The 25,126-nt window shown below is 37.4% G+C and overlaps 1 protein-coding gene across 1 annotated transcript; it reads left to right on the top strand.

Annotated features, from left to right (window-relative positions):
• Window positions 1-24,079: 24,079 nt before the first annotated feature.
• On the top strand, window positions 24,080-24,846 carry LOC127121460 (leucine-rich repeat extensin-like protein 3). Its single transcript, XM_051051948.1, has 2 exons — window positions 24,080-24,584; window positions 24,705-24,846. The coding sequence occupies exons 1-2, from the start codon at window positions 24,159-24,161 to the stop codon at window positions 24,750-24,752; spliced, it is 474 nt and encodes a 157-aa protein (XP_050907905.1). The 5' UTR covers window positions 24,080-24,158; the 3' UTR covers window positions 24,753-24,846.
• The last annotated feature ends 280 nt before the right edge of the window (window positions 24,847-25,126 follow it).

Below are 25,126 nucleotides of genomic sequence, written 5' to 3'. Positions count from 1 at the left end.
AGACCTTGGGTAGGTATAACTCTTAATTGCTAGCTCACAACCTAAAACATTTTTTCATACCTCACACTTTACTACTAGAAAATCACCATTTGGCATACATTCGTACTAGAATCATTGCCAAGTTATATTTTTCTAAACCGCTTTCAAAATTAAACGAGATAAATACTTTGTATACATTCGTACAAGAATCATTACAAAGTTAAACTCTCTTTTCAAAACATTTTTAAGCAATTCACAAACACTTTTTTTCAGATAAACATAAGTGATCAAGCAATTAAGAGCCCATGGATAACCATGGATACAAAGGCTGCTAACACCTTCCCTTTGTATAATGTACCTCCCGAACCCAGAATCTAATTAAGGTCTTTCCTGTTCTTTTCCACCTTTCCTTATGGGATAAAAGAAAAGTCGGTGGCGACTCTTGCTATCCGCGACATTTGCTTTCCAAAGCAAAAACACACGAAGTCAGTTCACCGTATGACAGAACTGGCGACTCTGCTGGGGATGCTTAAAAAGAGAGGTTGCCTTAAAAAAAATCACTTATTTGAATTGTCTGATTTACTTTTAAGGGATTGCTTGGGTATTTTATTCTTGAGTGAAAGATCCTACACCCGGATCTAGTGTACCTTAGGTAAGTAGCAAGAGATCATCGCGACTATCCGGCGTATACTGGAATGGTTAAAATGATGGCTACGGTTAATGTGACACTTTGGATGTCCTGATGTTCCTCATGTTTACTTGAGGAGAAATTTGGCGTCTGCGTGGTGTCATCAAAGCATTAACCAGACCTTTAGAACCCTAATTGACTCATCCTGGCCATTAGAAAGTAGTGAGATAACTGACTTCGGTTCCGACTGGGGTTGGTTGAGACTCGATACTACACTCCTCGAGATTGGACTTTAGGGAAACTTTGGTCAACCACTTGGTGTTGCACTGAAGTGGACTTAAGGGAAGGTCAATGATTGAAGATCCTTTTAGAACCCGGTTACTATTCTAGGACAGGTTGAACCAACCAAACTTCAGTGGGGAGGGTACTTACCTATGGAACTCATGCAAGCCTTAAAACTTAGGAATGATGGTTGTGTGACTTGCTTGTGCGTGTTATTTACTTAACATCATAACATCATAACATCTTAACATCATAACATCTTAACATCATAACATCTTAACATCATAAAATCATAACATCATGACATCGTGGCATTGTACTAATCATTTCAAGGACTTTAAACATTGAAAACATTTCATACATTGCATAGATAAATATAACATTGCATAACAGGAAGATGACTCTCGAACAAACTGTCAAAGATCTCCAGGCTCAAAATGCTCAATTCCAGAAGATGATCTTGAACTTATCCAAGGGGCAGGAGGAACTGAAGGCTCTCTTGCTCGAGCAGAAGAAAGACAAAAAAGCTGTGAGTTACATCAACCCGGGAAGAAGGCTTAAAGGACAGGCTGCAGGGGTCAAGATTAGAATTCTGAAGGATCAAGGAGAGGAGACAGAGAATGATTTAGAAGAGGAGAATATTGATCCCTTCAACCTTGAGGATGACGATGAAGATTATGAGAATGAACAGTACTCTCCAAAAGATGATAAGTATAAGTTGCTGGAAGAACGCATGCTAGCTATGGAGGGTCAGAAGGCGCCCGGTCTGGATTTGGAAGGCTTAGGTCTGGTCTCTGATGTGGTCATTCCGTGCAAATTCAAGGTCCCTGCTTTCACTAGATATGATGGTGCGTCTTGTCCTCAGATGCATCTGAGAGCTTATGTGAGAAAGATTCAGCCGTCTACCACTAATAGGAAACTATGGATCCATTTCTTCCAAGAGAGTCTGTCTGGCACACAGTTAGAATGGTACTATCAGCTCGAGAGCTCTAACATCCGCACCTGGACTGATTTAGCGGCAGCTTTCTACAAGCACTACCAGTATAATTCTGAATTGGCACCTACTCGGCTACAGTTGCAGAATATGACTATGGAATCTAAAGAAAGCTTCAAAGAATATGCTCAAAAATGGAGAGATTTGGCTGGCAGAGTCAAACCCCCTATGACTGATTGAGAATTAGTGGACATGTTCATGAGCACACTGACTGGCCCATTCTACAGCCATCTATTGAGGAGTTCCTCATTGGGTTTCACTGAACTTATATTAACAGGTGAACATGTTGAAAGCGGCATTCGAAGTGGAAAGATACAGGCGGCTACCTCTGATCCTCCGGAGACTCCTAATGTCATCACTGCTCCTCTGCCTAATCATGACGAGACTGTCAATGCTGTGGAAGATACTGATAACGATTATGACTTGGATAGCTGGATTTTCCCAACAATTGGTGACAGACTCGACAATTGGAAGGCTGAAGACACTATCCTGATTTCCTTTAGTCAGGAGTAATTGTTATTGCTATCTTAGTGTTGCAAATTTTTAATTTTTACAATTGAACTTCTCAAAGCATTGTGGCTATACCCGGGGCACAATGGCTAATTTTTCATGGGTTTTGTCATTTTCATAAGCATATTCACATTCAATGAATCAATGGACTTTTTGCATTCAAATATTGCGCTCCTTATCTTTCTTGTCATCTTTTAAACAAGCTATGCTTTCTTACACACACTCACGTCACAAATTGCCGATCCATATCCATTCTGGATCCTGTTGGTAATAACTCTTCTACTATTCATTATGACTTTGAAAATCCGATCTACCAAGCCGAGGATGGAAGTGAGGAAGATTGTGAAGTACCTGGAGAGCTTGCCAGACTGTTACTGCAAGAAGAAAAGACTATTCAGCCGCATGAGGCATCGATCGAAATCATAAATCTGGACCACGTCGCCTGATTTAGCTCCCATTTGGCCGCTACTTGCGAATCCATTTTTAAATTACTGAGACAAAATCAAGAAGTATCTCCAAGAACTTCCAATTCTGATGCCACCAGTTGAAGGAAGACCTCTAATCATGTATTTGACCGTGTTAGAAAATTCAATGGGGTGTGTGCTGGGGCAACATGACGAGTCTGGTCGAAAAGAGCACGCAATATACCACCTTAGCAAAAAGTTTACCGACTGTGAAACAAGATACTCACTGCTCGAGAAAACTTGCTGTGCTTTGGCTTGGGCTGCTCGCCGACTAAGACAGTATGTGTTGAATCATACCGCTTTATTGATTTCTAAGATGGATTCTATCAAATATCTATTTGAGAAACCTGCTGTCTCCTGAAAGAGCTATCACTGATAATGGTGCTAATTTGAACAACAAGATGATTACTGAACTCTGCACGCAGTTCAAAATAAAACACCATAATTCCGAAGTGGCGACTTAGTAATAAAGCGTATCATTCTACCACAAGGTGATTCTAGAGGCAAATGGACTCCCACATACAAAAGGCCATTTGTAGTTAAGAAGGTATTCTCTGGTGGAGCCATGATGCTTGCTACAATGGATGACGAAGACTCCCCGCATCCCGTGAACACGGACATAGTCAAAAAGATACTACGCATGTACACCAGGCAAGTCGAAAACCTGAAAGGGCGGCTTGGGAAAAAAAGGGTATCCTGGTGGACTGAAAACCTGAAAAGGCGGTCCAGGCAAAAGTTAGGGATTAAAGCGTATGACTATGTCCCGTTCTCGGTCTACTTCACCCAAGTCAAAGGGACTGAACAAGCCAATCACTTTTATCCGACAGCAGGAGATGAGAGGCTTGAAGACATAATGACAGTAGTGGATTTAAAATCGATGGGACTTTTTTCTGCATAGCTTTCTCTTTGTTTTCTTGACAATTTCCTCTTACTAGGATTTCTGTCTCCTTGTACTCAAATTGCCTGTTTATAGGCCCTCTGTCAAAATCGATACAATTTTACTTCAAAAAAAAATGCTTTTGTTTTACTTCATCTGTTTTGTTTGCGTAAACGTCCATTGATTTAGTTTGAATTAATATATGCATTTGAATATGATCGATGTTTATCAAAAATACATGCATAAAACAAAAATAGCAATAGCAGTTACTAAAAGACTTTAGGGTCGAGAATAAGGTCTAACCATGCTTTCCAACCAGTCCGGTTGCTAATCCTATTCCCCAGCAAAACCAGCTATTTCCCAGCAGAAACGGGCATCACCAGACAGACTGGTCATCTCTTCCATCCCCAGCCAGGCTTCCGGTGAATATTTCTACCATCAGACAGAAATCAAATACCCCCAGCTGAGAAAGGATCATCGATACAAATGTCTCCAACCAGAATATTGGGATTTGTTTTCCCCTAGAAGAACCTTCCTCGTGCATAGTTCATTCATTACATCATTTCGCAGCACACGCATGCATACAACATTCGCATTTATTTCCGAAAGCATAAAACATCTCATGCATCATGACATAGCATGAAGCTAACTTTATTTTTCAGGTTAATTATCCTTCTGATACAGTCAAGACAAAGGTCCATTCAGACGAACATCTTTATCAATTACATTCAGGATTCAACTACATCTCTCAGATATAATCCATATGAACATTCATTCTGACAAACACTCGGATATCCTCCTAAAAGTGGCATCTTTAAGCCCACCCCAGATATTCATTGCAAATACAACATATATAAATACTATCAGATACTACCTAGCGTACGGTACATTCCGAGGTGTAGTCTAGCGTACGACTACTTTGTTCTTCAGATACAGCCTAACGTATGACTCATTCTGCAACTCCAATACGGTCTAACGTACGACCCATTTGGATCTTCAACTCAGATACGATCTAACGTACGGTCCATTCTGACTCCTCTTCAGATACAGCCTAACGTACGACTCATTCTGCAACTCCAATACGGTCTAACGTACGACCCATTTGGATCTTCAACTCAGATACGATCTAGCGTATGATCCATTCTGATTCTACCTTCGTCAGATACAGCCTAACGTACGGCTCATTCTGCAACTCAGATACGATCTAGCGTACGATCCATTCTGATCCTTTATCCCCAGCAGCGTATGATCCATTCTGATCTTTCATCATCAAACTTCCTGGATGGCATCTTTAAGCCCATCTCCATCAAGACTAACTTTTGATTAACAAGTGCAAATTTTCGGGGCAATCTAGTGTTCAATAATCTTCCACCTCCAGACCACGAATGGCATACACACCATTCTAACTCTCTCGGTTCAAGAATATTGAACAGGGGCAGCTGTCATACCCCAAAATTTGCCCGTTAATATTACAAGCATTTTTCAAGGCACTCCAACTTATTTTTCAAGGCATTGATCCTAAAGGAACAAAGACTCAGCTCACAGGTGGCCAAACCGAGGAAATGACTCAAACTGGCATGCTCGCTAGGCGAGCAAATCCTTCGCCTAGCGAACCCTTCGCTACACCACTCGCCTAGCGAAGCTTGCGAATACCAGAAAATTCTGGGCTTCATTCTGAGCTCATCAGGTCACAAAAATTATTATAAATAGTAGAGCTTCATTCAGAAAAAGGGGACAGAGGGAGACAGAGGGAGACAGAGGCAGACGGACAGAAACCCTAACAGAAGCAACACAGCAAACCCTGGAGGCTAACCCAGAGAATTCAGAGCAACCCTAAAGGAAACCCTGAAGGAAACTCATCTGCACCAAGGTTATTTCCGCCCAACTCAATCCGGCGCCAACCCTAAGAGTGACTTGTCAATTCAAGGTTGCAATTCAATTGCAAACAGGTTTGCATTACTATTACCACTTTATGTTCTTAATTTGCATATGGCATTATGATTGAATTTATAAAAATATCTTAAGTTTTGCATGTGAATTTAAGTATGTATGAATATCTTGAACGTTTAACCATGTAATTTCTGTGATGGACGCCATAGGGTGTGGAGCTTTCTGGAATTGTACTGTTATTAAAACCAGAACCCGCAGCCGCTCGCTAGCACATCGCTAAGCGAGCATGTAGCGAGCATTCGCTAAGCCTTCGCTAAGCGAGGCAGGAGCGAACGTGACAGCCGCCGATTTTTCTGTTCTATTCTATGCTTATCGGATCTGTTTTATTCTAACCATGTGTTATTTTGCCTGACATTCCTACCGCTATGTTCCTTTTGTTTGGTGCAATTCTCGATTGCACCCTGATTTGGTATTCTGACTTGTTTGCTGAATTTTGTAAGGGCTCACGTATTCCCGAAAAGGTAGCTTGCTAGGTATTCCACTTTATTTGTGGGATACCCTTGTGGAGATTCATCCTAATTACTTAATTGATTTTAATGTGGAGATTCATCCTAATTATCTAATTGATTATAACGTGGAGATTCATCCTAATTACCTAATTGATTGTAAAATATTGCCTTTGAATATGTGATCTTGGACCTCTCTTTGTTGCCTTACGATTACGGTGTTACGGTCATGTCCCGCGAATATGGGGATACACTTAGCAAAGACCCTTTGATTAAATCATCATGTCCCTATAAAATAAATCATCGTCCCTCGGATGTTGCCTGCGAATATATGATTTTGTCCCTCGGTGACCCGTCGTTGTAGCCTACGGTTAAATGATGATTGTCCATTCGAATGCTAAGGTATCCTTACAAATGTTGCCTTCAATGACCAATCGATGACCCTACGATGACCCTTTACATCCAAAGGATAGAACTACTTACTTCTCAATAGTAAGGACAGTTTTACCCTCATAAGGATAGGAAATGCCCATAAAGACCTTGGGTAGGTATAACTCTTAATTGCTAGCTCACAACCTAAAACATTTTTTCATACCTCACACTTTACTACTAGAAAATCACCACTTGGTATACATTCGTACTAGAATCATTGCCAAGTTATATTTTTCTAAACCGCTTTCAAAATTAAACGAGATAAATACTTTGTATACATTCGTACAAGAATCATTACAAAGTTAAACTCTCTTTTCAAAACATTTTTAAGCAATTCACAAACACTTTTTTTCAGATAAACATAAGTGATCAAGCAATTAAGAGCCCATGGATAACCATGGATACAAAGGGTGCTAACACCTTCCCTTTGTATAATGTACCTCCCGAACCCAAAATCTAATTAAGGTCTTTCCTGTTCTTTTCCACCTTTCCTTATGGGATAAAAGAAAAGTCGGTGGCGACTCTTGCTATCCGCGACATTTGCTTTCCAAAGCAAAAACACACGAAGTCAGTTCACCGTATGACACATATATACTGAAATCATCAGTGAATGTGATGAAGTACTGAAAACCTCCTCTGACTGGTATGTTCAGTGGTCCACATACATCAGTATGTATGAGGCCCAAAAGATCATTCGCTCTTTCACCTTTTCCTATGAATGGAGACTTTGTCATCTTTCCAATTAAACAAGATCTACATGTCTCATATGATTCATAATCAAAAGAGTCCAAGAGTCCATCTTTATGGAGTTTGGAAATGCGTTTCTCATTTATGTGGCCTAATCGGCAATGCCAAAGGTAAGTTGGATTTAACTCATTAGGTTTTATCCTTTTAGTATTAATGTTATAAATAGGAATTTCGAGATCAAGGACATATAGTCCATTGCTCAGTTGTGCAGTAGCATAGAATATATCATTCAAATAAATTGAGCAACAATTGTTTTTATTATAAATGAAAAACCAAACTTGTCCAAACAAGAAACGGAAATAATATTCCTGCTAAATGTAGGTACATAATAACAGTTCTCTAACTGAATTATTAAACCACTAGGTAAAGTCAATACATAAGTTCCTACGGCTAAAGAAGCAACCTTTGCTCCATTGCCAACTCGTAGGTCAACTTCACCTTTTGCCAAATCTCTACTTCTTTTTAGCCCCTGCACATTTGTACAAATGTGAGAACCGCATCCAATATCTAATACCCATGATGCAGAAGTAGATAAATTTATTTCAATAACAAAAATACCTGAAGTTGAAGTCTCTACTCCATTCTTCATATCTTCCAGGTGCTTTGGGCAGTTTCTCTTCCAGTGTCCGGTCTTACCGCAATGGAAGCAGGTGCCTACCTTTGTTATGCCTCCACTAGGCTTCAAAGCAACAACATTGGGTCTGGGTTTAGCAACTTCCTTGCCTTTCCCTTTCTCACCCTGCTTTGTGGGTCTTTTGTTTTGTCTCTTTCCATTTCGGATCATCAGAATGGACTTCCCTTTTGACTTCAGATTCTGCTCAGCGGTTCTTAACATGGCTAACAGTTCAGGAAGAGATTTATCCATATCATTCATATTGAAATTTAGGACAAATTGACTAAATCTATTTAGCAACGATTGCAAGATCAAATCAGTCGCAAGTTCCTTTCCGAGGGGAAAACCCAACCTTTCAAGGTTTTCCACATACCCAATCATCTTGAGCACATGGGGACCTACAGGAGCTCCCTCAGCTAACTTGCCTTAAAAAAGGGCTTTTGAAACTTCAAACCTTTCATACCTTGCTTTCTCTTGATAGAGCATCTTCAGGTGTTCAATCATATCGAACGTTGCCATGCTCTCATGTTGCTTTTGCAATTCTGAGTTCATGGTAGCCAGCATGAGACAAGCAGTTTCATTGGCATCATCGACATGCTTCTTATAAGCATCTGTTTCTGCCTTAGGTGCAAAACTAGGAGGTTCCTCTTCAGGAACAGGTTTCTCCAAGACATACAACTTTTTATCATGTTTGAGGATAATCCTCGGATTTTGGTGCCAATCCAGAAAATTTATCCCAGACAATTTTTCCTTGTCAAGGATTGATCGCAAAATGTTGTTAGAGGTGTTTGTTGTCATGGTAATCTACATGAAATTAATGAAAATATAAGTATCAATAACATATTTAATTAGGCCTTTAATTAAATATGCTCCCACTATTTTACTCAAAACAAATGACCCTCATCATTTGATTCGGAAAATCCCGTTGGAAGATTTTCTAGTGGGTCGAGATCCATATTTCACTTTGTTCTAAGTCCGTGTAGGCGGATTACACAAAACTAGGTTATTTAGGTAGGAACTCCTTCCAATTGTATCTAATACAACTCTCGAATATTTTAGTTGGGTGAATAACTCCTTATTCCAATCCATCACATGGATCATGTCCAACTCTTGCTTCTAAACACATATAATCTTATTATAATTTGTTTAGTTAAGTTTGACCCATTGTTTTAGCAATTGGATATTACAATTATCCCATCGCATCTTACTAATATAGAACATGCACCTCGCGTAGGCGAAACCTACATTATCCGATACTAGTCTTGATGAGTGCTAAAACTTGGAAAGCATAAACTTAATATTTAATTTGAGGGAATTGCAATTGTTCTGATCTCACCGGCTTATTTATCATATAAATTGTCTCTCACATGCATCAACATACATTCACATGCATCAACATTCATAATGAAACAGTTATGGCCCCTAGCGCAATTGCTCTCCCAAGCCAATGAGAGAACCTAAGCTAACCTAATAACGATCTAAGCTTCTCCAAGCAAGATCTTCAAGGTTGTCCTCCCTTGATATTAAATTCTTCTCTTTCTTCATAACATTCCATTACATAAAAGAAACTCGTTTTATATACGAGGGAGTGAGATGAGAAAAGAAGTTACATTAAGAGATTAAAAGAGAGGCACGACACGCAGGTCGTATTTTAAAATCCCAAAACAAAATAAAGGAAAACTAAGGCCATAACCGATCACCACAAGACAATAATAATAAACACATTATTATTATTAATTTAAATTCCTTTAATTAATTAAAACCAAATTAAATTTCGGCGACGGATCACACTACGCAGAGTTAGCCGGGGGTCCGCTGCCCGAAATTTTAATGAACAATTCATTTAAAATCGACGTTGTTTTGCATCAACACAACTCTTGCGCAGTCACAAAATAGAAACCTCGAATTCTGACTCTGTGAATGTGACGACCGTCACAAGCATGTTACGACCGTCACGTGCAGCTTGTTACGACCGTCACGGGCCCATGACGAATGTCACGCGACCAAAATAACAGAAACACCTAGAATTCTAAATCTGTGAATGTGACGACCGTCACAAAGCATGTTACGACCGTCATGTCCAACTTGTTACGATCGTCACAGGCCCATGACGAACGTCACGCGGCCAAAATCAGCGCTTTTGAAACAGTCAACAGACGTGATCCAACAAACCCTCAATTCACAAATCTTTGACAGCACAACCCTTGTGCCGTCACTAACCCAAATGCACCAATTTCAGACCGTCAAACACGCTTCGATTGTTGATTCAGTATGATTGATCAACAGGTAATTGCTTCACCATACTAATGTCGGATTCCGAAGCAAATGACCATTGATCGCTCAAAGGAAAACAACCATTAAGGGTTTGAATGAATGAAACAGAAACAATATATCATATATACCGTATTTTGCATTAGGATTACTTATATCATATATACAACTTGATCGATCTCATTGCGTAACCTATGGACGGTCGATGTATCGCTGCTTCACCATACTAATGTCGGATTCCGAAGCATAGTCAACATCAATCATCCAAATCGTACACACATGATGCCAAATATAATTACTCATTTAATTAATGGATTCATTCTGTCTTTTAATCATATTAATACAGAAAATAAACAGCTATCCGATGCATGGTTTCGTAAGTGGCTCTAATACCACTGAAGGAGAAGGGCAATCCAAAACGCAGCGGAATTTAAAATTTTCTCCTTTATTGATCCTTACGAATGGGCATGATCAGTGATAGAATCGTTATCTCTTGTGACGATTGAAACCTTTGATGCAGATCTACTGAGCGATCACGAACGTTGAACGATGACAACGCCTCTACTCAGTCCACGCGAACGGATTCCTTCAATCTCAGTGCTAGCTGCTACGAATGAAGGCTTTGAGTGAGAGAGAGAGAGAGAGAGAGAGAGAGAGAGAGAGAGAGAAAACGAAATTGCAACTGCACTTAATGCTTCTGCACAAGGGTTCTATTTATAGAACCACTTATGTGGGCTTCAAGCTAAAAAGCCCACTTAAGTGTAAGTGGCTCATATCTTATAATATGCCAAAATCACTTAAGCGCGTGGTACCTTACCATATTTCATATCCTACTTAAGTACACCGTACCTTACGATGTTCTACAATTCACTTAAATGCACAGTACCTTACGGTGTTCCTTAGTACTCTATCTCTCTTCAATCCGTCCTTTGTGTGTGACCCTGTAGGTTTTCGCGGCATTGGAAATTATATTAAATCAGTATTTAACATAATAAACAGTGAGCGGTATCTAGCAACACATCACTGCTACCCAAGACACGAAAATGTCATGTGATCTGACAAATCCTTCTGTGATAATATTTATGTGTATAATTATCCTTTTGCCCTTATGTCTATATTGAACACAAGGCATATACCGTGTCATCCTTTTTCAGTTCAATATTGGGCCCATAGACATTTATCCTGCTACGCAGGATGGGCAAATTCCATCTAGGTCACTCATGTCCCTTAGCATGCTTCGTGGAGTACCCATCAACCGTCTTTATGGTCATCCAGTTACGGACAACGTTTGATCAGCAATAAGGCACTCGACTCTACATCTAGGGTCCATAGTGGTTTCAGGTCGAAGGGTGGTATACACCATTATCACCATGAGAATAACTTATGACACTTTGCATAACATTCTATATAGTATTCTCATAGCAGGTCAATCCAGTATAAATATTACTCTTAATATTCATACCTATGTTTAAGACTTGATAACTCCTTATCCATGATCCATGAGATGTGATCATCAGTCTATATACATAATAGTCTTAATGCTTTAATGTTATCCCACTTCACAATAAAGCTCGACTACAGATACTTTAAGAATAATGTCCTTATGTTTAATGTGATCTCATGATTAAGTCATACTTAATACATTAAACGGACTAGCTATTCTAGGGACTTTATTAGACAAACATAATAAAGAAAAAGCCTTTTATTATTAATAAATAATTCGATACAAGTATCAAAAGTATTGGCCTCTAGGGCTTACACCAACATAGGAAGTTACAGTTGGGGGTCCGCTTGTTTGATTTATCTTAATAGCTCTTTGTGTAAAAATACACACAAAGACCCATATACATTTTCTGGATGTGCTGTTTTGCTCCAAGCATGGGGTTGGTCCAGACTACTATCCCTAGCGTTCGTCAACAACAGCCTAATCACATTCCCGTATGCACAAAAGTAAGTTCTTAAAAATGGACTATATTTACTTACTTTACCGATTATTATCTCTAAATAATATTTTTACTTTTATGGTGCAGATGGTCGGCACGTGGTATGAGTTATAACAGATGTCCTAGACATTGTATTACCCAATATCGTAATCTCTTGGATCACCTTCGACCGACAGATGTATGGCCATTAACCTAATTATTTCGTAATAATTTGTTAATTTCTTCTACCAAATTTATAATCTAATATATGTTCACATTTCAGTTTAATTGTCGTCCATATCTAAATTTGGATCATGACCATGAAATCAACGAACAAGACGCAACCGTTTGGACTGCATGCGCACCGATCATAAGATTCACCATTGTGGACATGCACAATAGTGATCATGTTAAATTGCAGTTCGGTATGCTTCAACACATCCCAAATCCCCCGACAAACTTAGGATAATGGCATCCATGCAAAGTTAACGACCAATGGAACTTTAACCCAATGGCAAAGCTTCGCTAGATCTGAGTGTCTCAAATGGAAGCACCGCAAAGACCATGTCTTAACAGATGCTGTGATTCCAACTGAAGAAAAACCAAGTCGTAATTATATGACTTGGTACAAATCGTTTGGATTTGAGTTCATTGCCGAGGATATGTACCTGTACGACCCACGCCAGGCAACTTACACACCAGAAGGCTCAATATCTAACCCCGAACAACATTGTCAGACCGACTACTCACAACCCCCTATCCATCAAAATTTCCGATCCACAAACACACAAACATACAACCCTAACATGCCATACACCCAACCACTATACCAAGAGCATACCCCGTACCACCACCAACAACTAGATCATCATCAAGACACCCAACATCGCTATGCACCCAACACATCACCCTACCATAGCCGCCTTAGCCAAAATACTCAACGATCATTTAACATCAACCGTCCCTCCTCCTACCATAGCCAAGAAGCCCAAACATCTCAAAACCAAAACCTTCAACAACCATATGTCTGCCAAACACCACAACAATCATTTCAACCTTTCCTCGACGCATCATTCACACCAATATCTCCCTTCAATCATCCTAGTCTCCCTCCAACAACTCAAACACATCCTAGCTACTCTTACATGGGTCATGAACTCAGCTATGGCGGTACCCCTTCGATGCATACACAAGACTACGTTGATTTATCTGACAATCTCAGGCAATCTCCTGCAGTTGGTGGTGATGTTCCCGACCCCTCAGATACTCAAACACCTGCGGTGAATCATCAACGTGGGTTAGGGCCACGAGTTCAGGTAGCTAGGGGATGTGGGACCGGAGGTCGGTTAGGTGATCCTGGTCATCGACATTAGTCTTTTTTGTGTAAACAGGTATTAATATTAATATGAATTTGTCCGATTTCGACTTTATCTATCATGTACAATATTTTTCAAAAAAAATTACGAAGCATACATAGGTGCCAGACCAATTGGCGCCTCCTTTAAAACTTAACACATAGGCGCCAATTGGATTGACAACACAAGGTGGATTAGTCAATCCAATTGGTGCCTCCTCTCTAAGTTTAAGAGCAGGCGCCAATTCATCTGCCGCCTCCTCTTCAAAGTGGGGTAGTTTGAGAAATTTTTTAAAAACTGAATTATTTGGATAAAAAATTCATTATATTTTCTTTAATAAACATAAATATTAATTTTTTTAATTACTAAAATGAGTGTCTAAACTTTTACAGTAGAATGGAAGAACTAAATTGTTTAATTTATACTTTTAATATTTTACCTTTTTTAAACAGTAAGGCAATATATATATATATATATATATATATATATATATATATATATATATATATATATATATATATATATATATATATATATATATATATATATATATATATATATATATATATATATATATATATATATATATATATATATATATATATATATATATATATATATATATATATATATATATATAAAGCTAAGAAAACCAAATTTTAAGTTTCAATAGATGTTTTTAGTAAATAATTAATTAATTCAAAATTGTATAGAATACGTACTTGTCATTCACTAATTTAAAACTAACTTCGTTGTTAAATATAAAATTTATAGAGTAAATAATTAAAAAACTGATTTTAGTGTTTAATTTAGGGTCATAAGAATTCATGTAGAGTTTCAGGATTTATGTATCAAATTTCTTGAGTAAATATGAATTTAATTTTTGTAGAGTTTCACGATTTATGTATCAAATTTCTTGAGTAAATAAGAATTTATTTCAATAGAAATAGGTAGGAAGTATCATTTAAATTGTGGCGAGGTGTTTATATTTATTTTTGATAAGCAATTAATCAATATAAACAGAGTATAAGATGTACTATAATTCATACAAATAAACACAAACTGGTTAATTTTTGTTCAAATAATATAAAGGAGCAGTACATCAATCATACTTATTAGAATACTAGAGTGTAATATAACAGTATTAGAAATATGTTGAACTAATATCTATAACAAACTTTGAGTTTGTTATAAATAAGACTATCACTTCTATAATTCAGTTAAGAATTTAGTTAATGAGAACTATATTCTTCCCTAATATGCTCTCTTGATCAAATTCTAATATGGTATCATGAGCTTGTGATCCATCACAACTATGCCTTCTTCCGCTGATGAGTCATAATTGTCACCGGAAAACAATTCTCTGGCGAGTGAAATTACTTTTTCTTTGAAAAACTCAGAAACTTCATCATTGACAAATGCGTTCAAAACATTTGCACAACAAATCAACATCAAACTTGACAACCACAATTTCCTCTCATGGAAGCAACAAGTCGAAGGAATCATTCAAATTCACAAACTGCATTGTCACCTAGTTAATCCAGCGATTCCTCTGTGTTATCTCTCAACGGCCGATTGTGCCTCCGATACTGAAAATCTAGCTTATCTGCAATGGCATTAAGAAGACTCTCTCCTCTTCACCTGGCTTCTCACCATACTGTCTAAATCGGTATTGCCACAAGTCGTCAAGTGCGTACACGCGCATGAAGTGTGAACAACCATTGATCAGTTCCAAAGAACTCAGATCTACGCGAAATCACGTCAAATGCGTTATGAGCTGCAAAGCATGGAGAAAGGAGATTGACCAATTGCTTAGTACTTAGGGTGAATCCAACATATCATAGACATTCTTGAATCGATTGGAGATCCAGTTTTGCATCGAGATCAACTTGAGACGATTGTCGACGGATTGCCACCGGAGTATCAAGCCCTAACTTCGATCATCCAATATTGTGATGACCATGTGAGATCATCATCGCAGAAACCATGCTTCTCTCTCATGAAGCGCGTTTGGATAGATCCACACATGCGATATCTCATGGTTCACTCTTCGTCAATCTTACGCAAGGTATGATTCCTTTAGCTCAAGATTCGTCAACTTCAATTGTTTCTGATCCTACGTCATAACTATCAATTTCGAATCTTCCACCTCACTTTGATGGCAATTGTGGTGGTAGTGGAGGTCGGTTCTTCAGAGGTGGTGGTTGTAATGGTGGTAGGTCAAAAGTGCAATGTCAAATTTATGCTAAAACTAGACATGATGCTAAGGTCTGCTGCTACTGAATGTTATGCCTATTGGAGCTATTCAGTGGCGTAATCCAGTCATTCCACCCCAACCTACATCTAACTTTCAGAATCCATGGTACTCGGCATGTGTATCACCACAAATGTCACAACAATGGATGTCTCCTTCTCAATGGTGTGTCCCTGCATCTGGCTTCAAACCCAGGCTTGCAAATTCTGTATTTGCTGGTAGACAACCTCAAGCGTATCTAGCAGGTTCAGACATAGGCACAAGTCAAGCTGCAAATTCTCAGTGGTATGTAGACTCAGGCGCCACACATCATGTTACCAACTCTGCATATCACTTCCTTGACAACATTTCCACCTCAGGAACTGACCAATTCATGCTTGGTAATGGTCAAGGTTTGTCTATCACTTCAATTGGTAACACTACTTTTCCATCTGCACACAAACCACATGTCACACTCACATTGAATAACTTGTTACTGGTACCTAAGATCACCAAGAATCTTATATCAGTTAGTCAATTTGCATGAGATAAAGAGTGTATTTTGAATTTCACCCTGATTTCTGTCTTGTAAAATCACATGCTACATCTGAAGTGCTGTTACAAGGATCCCTTAGGGAGGATGGACAATACTCCTTTGGCAATATCAAGGCTCCCTCTTACTCTTCTAGTATATCACCTTGTATGCACACACTCACTAGTGGCAATTTAGATTCATCAAATTTGAATTCTTATACAATTCATAATACCACTTCTATATGACCTTCTATGTTTGCTCAGTGGCACAATAGACCGGGGCACCCTCATCATGAGGTCCTCAAGACTGTTTTATCTAGTTGTAATATTCCTATTCCTCGTCAATCCAAATTAGATTTTTGCACTGCTTGGGTAAAGTTCATAAGTTACCATCTACTCACTCGAATAGTCGATGTTATGCTCCATTTGAACTTATATTTGCTGATGTTTGGGGTCATACACCCATGCTTTCAACAGCTGGTTTCAAATACTTACTTACATGTATGAATGCTTTCACAAAGTACACCTGGATGTTCTTGCTTAAACAAAAATGTGAGGTAACCTCCACATTCACTACCTTCATGGCATATGTCACAACTCAGTTTAACATTCAGATCATGACAATTCAAATTGATGGAGGAGGTGAATTCCAACCCCTCACTTCATTACTTACCACACAAGGTATTATACACAAATTTACATGTCTTCATGCCCATCATCAAAATGGGCCCGTAGAAAGAAAGCACATAAATGTAGTAGAAACAGGGCTCACACTTTTGGCTCAGGCATCCCTACCTCTAAAATTATGGGATTATGCTTTTCAAGCAGCAACTGACCTCATCAATAGAATGCCAACTACTGTCTTGGCTATGCAGTCACCTTATAACACTCTATAACAATATGAACCTGACTACACATTTCTAAAAGTGTTTGGATGTGTCTGTTACCCACACCTCAGGCCCTACAACCGTCATAATTTTCCTATCACACTAAGGAATGCTTATTTCTAGGGTATTCTGCACACCACATGGTTACAAGTGTATGGCACCTGATGGAAACATCTACATCTCTAAAGGTGTCGTCTTCAACGAAATCAGGTTTCTATACACATTCTTATTTCCTAAGTCTCCAACCTAGACTCCATCTCACTCTTCTATTGGCTGAACTTGAACCAAATCCTACAAACTAGCCCTCAAGCATCCCAAATGGCTTGAAGCCATGAAAGTTGAACATGATGCTCTTTTAACCAACAACACCTGGACCCTCACCACTCTCCCTCCAAATAGAAGGGCCATTGGATATAAATGGGTCTTTAGAATTAAACAAAATCCTGATGGTTCCATTATGAAATACAAGGCTAGACTTGTGGCCAAAGGGTTTCACCAAGTTCAAGGTTTTGATTTTCAGGAAACTTTCTCAACAATGGCCAAACTAGTCACAGTTAGGATTGTTTTAACTTTAGCCCTATCCAAACAGTGGCAAATCACTTAACTTGATGTTAATAATGCCTTCTTAAATGGCATTTTGACTGAGGAAGTTTATATGCAACAACCCCTAGGGTTTGTTCAAACTGGTTCTGCCCTGGTTTTCAAGCTTAACAAATCTATTTATGGGTTAAAACAGGCACCGATGGCCTGGTTTGAAAGGCTCTCTACTGCATTACATCATTTTGGTTTCATTACTAGCAAGTGGGATCGCTCACTATTTACATTAACTACATCTACATATACTATCTTCATGTCAGTCTACATGGATAACATTATTATCACTGAGAAATCTCCTAGCCATATTCAACGCCTAGTGACCAAGCTCAATGCTCAATTCTCCCTAAAACACCTTGGCAATCTTAACTATTTTCTAGGCATTTAAGTTTCTCAAACTCCTCAAGGGGGTCTGTTTCTATCTCAGACCAAGCACATTAGGGATCTTTTGGCCAAAACAAATATGAGTGAAGCCAAAAGTCTCCCTACTCCCATGGTGTCAAATCTAAAACTCACTATGAAATGGTCAAACTATCTTTCAGACCCGAGGTAGGTGCTTTACAATATGCCACCATTACCAGACCCGAGGTAAGTTTCTCTATGAATAAAGCTTGTCAGTTTTTAGATCAACCTATGCAGAGTCACTGGGTGGCTATTAAAAGGATACCTAGATATCACAGAGGCACCATACATCTTGGCTTACGGTTTCAGTCAGCTAACCCTATGCAGCCTATTTCCATCACAATTTTTTCTGATGCTGACTGGGGCTCAAACCCTGATGACAAAAAGTCCACATCAGAGTCCTTCATTTATCTCATACCAAACCTATTTTCCTGGTGTTCAAAAAAAAATTCTCATCTGCAGAAAAACATAAGCACACGACAAGTCTCTACCTGCATTTAAGACACCATGGTTCAACAATTGGACCTTCGATGGCAGGAGATCCTGAAGAATTTTCCATGCAAAAATAAGGAACTTTGATGGGATATTTGTTTTCCAAAGCTGCTTGAAAACCACAATCATATGAATTAATAATATCAACCTGACTTCCCTTAGACGCAACTTGTAACAAGAGCTGACTGAAAATAATTCCTTTGACTCAACCTTCCAACCAAACTAATCATGCTTCTCTGAATTTGGCTCGATATCTGTACATCCCGGAAAATTAGTTGACCAATCGAAGTATGAGATAGAAGAAGCCTACTTAAGCACATGATCTCTTTAAGGCTGAGTTGACAGGATGACCGAGTGGGAAGAGAATTAATAGTTCGAATAGTGAGGTTGTTGTCCATCAATCAAAATCCGAATAGGACATTAGATCTTCTACTTGGAAACTAGGCAGGATATCCGGAGTCGACTTCTCAAAAGCCGAGAATGATCCAGTGATAACAAAACGGACCCGATAACAAGGCCCAAACACCATGTGAAAGGTCACCGGAGACAGTTACAATATGATATATTATGGCAAGGAGTTATAATTATTGAAGAGGCAGCCATTAAAGGGCAATTATAAGGTACGACAAACGTTATTGATAGGAGAATTAATGAAGGATCTGGATAGTCAGGCAAGGGAAGAAGGGGACCTATAAATATGAGAATATTCAGAGGATAGAGGAGAGACTAAAACGCGACTAACAAACATAACAGACAATCCAATCATTCATTTTAGGCTCTCATTGACCTAAAACAAGGAAGTCAACCTTTTATTGTTTTTTTAGAAAGAACAATATCCGCTAGAAAATCCATCAAATTTGTCACCATCTATTATCTAATAAATTATGGTTCCAACTCCAAATGTCCTCCACCCAATCTCCCATCTCTACAACACTACCTTTTTTTTGCAAAGAGGCAAGGTCAAATAGAACTAGGAAAAGGCTTCTTTAAGCTTTAATTCCCCATCCAAATGTTGAACTAAAACACAATCTCATTTCCGATACCAAGGGAACACTTCAAGTTATCAGCAAAAATGTACTTATTCAAGCTAGAATCATACCTCAAATAGATGAGATCTCCCCACCATATAGAGTCACCCTTCCTTCCTTTACTTCCTTTATTGCTCAACAAATAAAGCCCAGGATTTCGATACCTATGGTTTAAGATATTGGCCCAAATTGTTTTTTTACTTCAATATTCTCCATTTCCACTTCATTAGAAGAGAAATATTGAAAATTTCAATATTCTGAACCCCTAAACCACCCTACTCTTTGGGAAAATAAACCTTATTCCAACTTACCCAGTGAATTGACTTCCTATAAGCTACACCACTCCACAAGAAATTACTTTGCAACCTAGCGATCACTTTCAACACTTTCATCGAAGCTTTGTAGAAAGACAACATAAAAGTCGGAATATAATTCAGCATAACATTGGTCATTACTACTCTCCCGCCCATAGACATTCCCCTCCCCTTCCAACTTGAAAACTTAACTATCACATTTTCTATAGCATTCTTCCATAAACTTTCTCTTCAAGGTTTCGTATTGTGATAAAGTCAAATATAACGTGCCAAGGAACCAGAAGCTTCACAATTGTGAAAGAGAAGAAGTGTGAAAGCTCGCTGAGTCGATGTCCATTGATCAATGTCTGTAAAGATATAAGACTAACTATTGACTTTATTAAAGAAAATAACACACAGCCTTTTGAAAATCCTCACTCTCTTTTTATTAAAAGTACCAAAAATGGATTTTGTGCCTAGCTAGTTGGCTAAGAACTCAAAAAGCTGTATATAAAAGACTTTTTGTATTGAATAACCGATTAGCCCCTAGACGCAATCAATTATTCATTTTGTAATGCCTCATAATCAACTATTTAGGTTAATGGTCAATTAAGCAACGTCTCTTTTGAAACCCTTCCATTTTTGGACTTGATAATCCATTATGTGGTTGCCTTAATTGATTGTCAGCATAAAAAGACCCATGGATCTTTTCCTTTTAAATCCAAATTTAATCATATAAATAGATGACTCTTTTCTCATTTCTAACATAGTAGATAACATATTTGAAATCTCTCTCTCTCTCTCTCTCTCTCTCTCTCTCTCTCTCTCTCTCTCTCTCTCTCTCTCTCTCTCTCTCTCTCTCTCTCTCTCTCTCTCTCTCTCTCTCTCTCTCTCTCTCTCTCTCTCTCTCTCTCTCTCTCTCTCTCTCTCTCTCTCTCTCTCTCTCTCTCTCTCTCTCTCTCTCTCTCTCTCTCTCTCTCTCTCTCTCTCTCTCTCTATATATATATATATATATATATATTATATATATATATATATATATATATATATATATATATATATATATATATATATATATATATATATATATATATATATATTATATATATATATATATTATATATATATATATATATATATATATATATATACATACACATCACATTTTCCTTAGTGCTTTAAAGCATGAAATATTTATATCTTTGAGGTACTTATTGGTCTAGTGTAAGGGCATATTGTAAATTATCATTGGGAAATTTTTTGTTTTGGTTGTGAGTTAAACCAGGTTAAAATCACTTGTTTGGTTGTTCAAGTAAACCAAGTAAAAGTTTTGTTTGCTTGCAGAGGTCTATGTAGTTAATACTCTTAGTCATTTCGTGAGCCTAGCATGTTGTTACAATCTCGCAGTTGGTTATAAAGGTCTTCTTAGTTAAAACTCCATGTTGGTTGAGAAGTTAACCATTATAAAGCTCCAATCCTTGTATTAAGAGGTTTGTATGCAAATCCTGTTAAAAGCTCTCATCAAAGTGGAAATTCTTATGAAGGAATTCTTGGGGAGAGGAGTAAGTCACTTAATTAGATCGAACCTCTATAACTCTCTGGTGTTTTTCTCTCATTCCCTAACTATTTACTTTCCAGTTAATTATGACTACTACATTTCCATTTTTTCACTCTATTTGTTTTGCAAAAAAAAAATTAAACTCCAATTTCGCAAAATATTTATATTCGAAAATGGTTTTTGAAACCCACATAATTCACCTCCCCATTCTCTTGCGTTTGGAGTCACTTGACCAGTAAGTGACATCAGTGCCTAAATCATATTTAAAGACTAATCTTCTCATGAGAAAGATGATGACTACAATCACTTATGTTTTCAACATGAGTATTTTCATGGACACACCTCCACCATTTCATGGTGTTAGGTTTGGATTATGGAAAACTAGATTTGAATTTTTTTATCAAAGTAGTTGATTTTGAAATGTGAGATATTTTAATCAATGTTCCATTTATTCCTACCTTCTCCCTTAATGATGAGGTAGTAATTAAAGCCAAATTTCAATGGACAAAACAAAGATAAAAGAAAAGTCAAACTTTGTTTTAAAGTCAAATATATTTTGATCAATGCTTTAAGTGTCAAAGAATTTTATTATTTCTTTACCTGTGAGCCCTCAAAGGAAATGTGAGACACTTTTCAGATCATTTATGATGTTTCTCCAAGTATCGAGCAAGATAGAATGAACACACAAACCCAAAAAGTTGAAATGCCAAATGAACACGAGAGCAATTCACATATATTGTACTCAACCATTGGAACCTTTGGGGATATATTAGAAACTGTGTTTTTAACAACTATAGAAGAATTATTATTATTAAGCTCCTCATAAAAAAGAAAAATCTATTGAAGAAGATCATGTGTGTCTCAAAGATTCAATTGTTTAAGCTTAGTGTTAACCTCACTAAATAAGATTATAAGGTTTAATGCCCTTTTTGGTCCTGTATGTTAACCTCAAAGTTCATTTTTCTCCCTTAACTTAAAAAAGATCCATATTGATCTCTTAACTCTTTAAAATGTATTGTGTCAATCCTTTCGTATAATTAACGACGGATTTAGCGACCGATTTTTGAGTATTTCTGTTGCTAATTAGACGAAAAAGACTAATATGGTGCATTTTGAAGAGTTAAGAGATCAATATAGAATTTTTTTTAAGTTAAGGGACCAAAATGAACCGTGAGGTTAACATACGGGGCCAAAAAAGATATTAAGTCAAATTATAAATTAGAGAAGATCATAATTGATTGATACAGAGGGAAGTTTCCTTGGGAAACATGGTATTTGAATCTAGTCTTCATCGTATCATTTAGGCCATCATCCACTTGACATTGTCTTTGATGTTCAGCCTATATCCTTTCCCATAATTTCTAGTTTGTCTCATGTGCGGGTGAAAATTCTTCCACGGGAGGAGGTAGTGGAATAGGTTCATCTTCTGATATCTTTTCATAAATTGAAATTGAGAAGGTGTATGTCCAATTGATTCGATTACAAATTATTGTTCTTTTTGAGTTGGGTTGAGATACAGACTCTTCACCCCAAATAAGAAGTCTATAAGAGTCACATGAACAGATGATAATTTTCTTTGTTATGCAAGATTCCATGTTAATTAGGGTATTTTCTAGGATTGCATTTAATTATTCAATACCCATCTCATGACCAAAAAATTCAACAATCGGGGTAATCAAACACTAATCGATATGTCTCTTTTTGAGTCCTTAGCAACTTTTTCTAAGTGCTTAGCCAAAAATATAACAGTTTGAACAGGGTGACCGTAGATCATAGACCACATGAATTTCAAGGTATGTTAGGTTCCAATGGTTGTATGCAGTCAGAATGAAAAATTGTCTGATTGAATGGAAAGACCAATTTTGTTAAGGTTATCATGTTAAGCCCATGAACAAGCTTGAAGAAGTGAAATTACAAGACTTATAGATTTGTTTTATGTTTTCGCATTGTAGTTTCAAAAGAAGACATTAACATGCTAAACAAATCCAATATATTGAATGATATTTTAGACATACAAGCTCTCACTATAAAATATTAATGAAATTAGGACTCCATGTAATAAGAGATATTATCTAGCAAATTATATGTATCTCGAATGAGTTACATTTGTAAGGATCAATCTCATCTTATGCCGCTTGCAAAAAGAAAAAAAAAATGTCTTCCAACATCCATAATCAGTAAGAGTAAGAGAGAATAACAAGGGAGATATTGAAATTCTTCAATCTCAATTTATGATTATGTTTTGAACCGATAAAAAAATCAACGGTCCAAAACTCAATCCATTCCAAATCCACTCTACTCGATTCAATATATATATTCTCAATTTAAAAAATGTAACCTGATTTTAATTTATTTTTAATAAATTGCTTTCATATTAGTTACAAATACTTGAACAAATATTTTAAGTTGGAAAATAAAGTTTGTCAAAAACCAAGTCCTTCTTTTCATAAAAAAGAAAAGGCCTAACTAACTCTTAAAATTAAATAACAATATAATATTAGTGTCATTCAGTTATGTAACTACATAGAAATACCGTTATAGTTAGTTACTTGTGAGATTTATATATATAGACTCACCGGTTATTCAATTTCAGTATATTATCTTCTTAGAATTTGGTCTTTAGAGGCATAGCATAAAATTCTATACTGTCATTGAAACTCACTAGTTATGGATCCAACGCAAGCGTCCGTTCCTCCATCGCCACCATCTTCAGCGCCGCCACCGCTGCCACCATCACCTCCACCGCCGCCTCCGCCACCGCTTCCACCATATTCGCCGCCGCCTCCACCGCCACCGCCGCCTCCGCCACCATCTTCCCTACAACCACTATCACCATCTTCCCCGCAACCACTGTCACCATCTTCATCGCAGCCACCACCAGAATCTTTATTGCGTCAAAGGAATTCTTCAGCGAAGCTACCACTGCCATCCCAACGTAATGCATCATCATCTTCATTGCAGCCACCACCACCACCACATTCTCCGGTGCGACAAACGCAAACATCATTGCAGCTAATTCCACCGCCACCTCCACCACCACCAACCTGGCGGTCCCCAAGCGTAATCTTTGGTGCTGTTTATATTGGTTGGATGGTAAGAGAGTTCACGTTCTTTCTTTCTTTCTAATATATTTACTTATTTATTTTTCTGCGATTGTAAGTGTATAAATAAATATAAAGATTTATTTATTAATTAATACTATTGTTGTTTCAGGTGTATTCTTGTATCCGTGATATACTCTTATTCTGGAATAAATCTTGATTTGGAATTTCAAGATTTTAGAAGTGTGATTGAAGTTGGTTATTGTGATGACAGCATACATAGAAGACTGTTAACTCAAATTACTTACATTTTAATTAGGAGATGTATATGAATCATATAATATGATATATATTATGATTGAAATACCCTTTTATTTTTCTTTTATTTTCATTTTAAGCTACTTAGCATTCAAGATTGAGTCTGACAGTCACACTATATTGTATCACACCTGTTCATAAATAAATAGTTGATATATTTTGTTTTTAAATTAGGTGATTGTATATATATATATCATAATAAATTGTTCTCTTGTGAATTTTAAAAAAAAAGTATATTGATAAATTTTAAAAGATGCATGCACATATCTATATAAA

This window comes from Lathyrus oleraceus, chromosome 2 (assembly GCF_024323335.1).
Source record: "Lathyrus oleraceus cultivar Zhongwan6 chromosome 2, CAAS_Psat_ZW6_1.0, whole genome shotgun sequence".
Taxonomy (NCBI): Eukaryota; Viridiplantae; Streptophyta; class Magnoliopsida; order Fabales; family Fabaceae; genus Lathyrus; species Lathyrus oleraceus.
The sequence above is the reverse complement of the archived record's forward strand: the minus strand, read 5'-3'. Positions and strand labels throughout refer to the sequence as shown.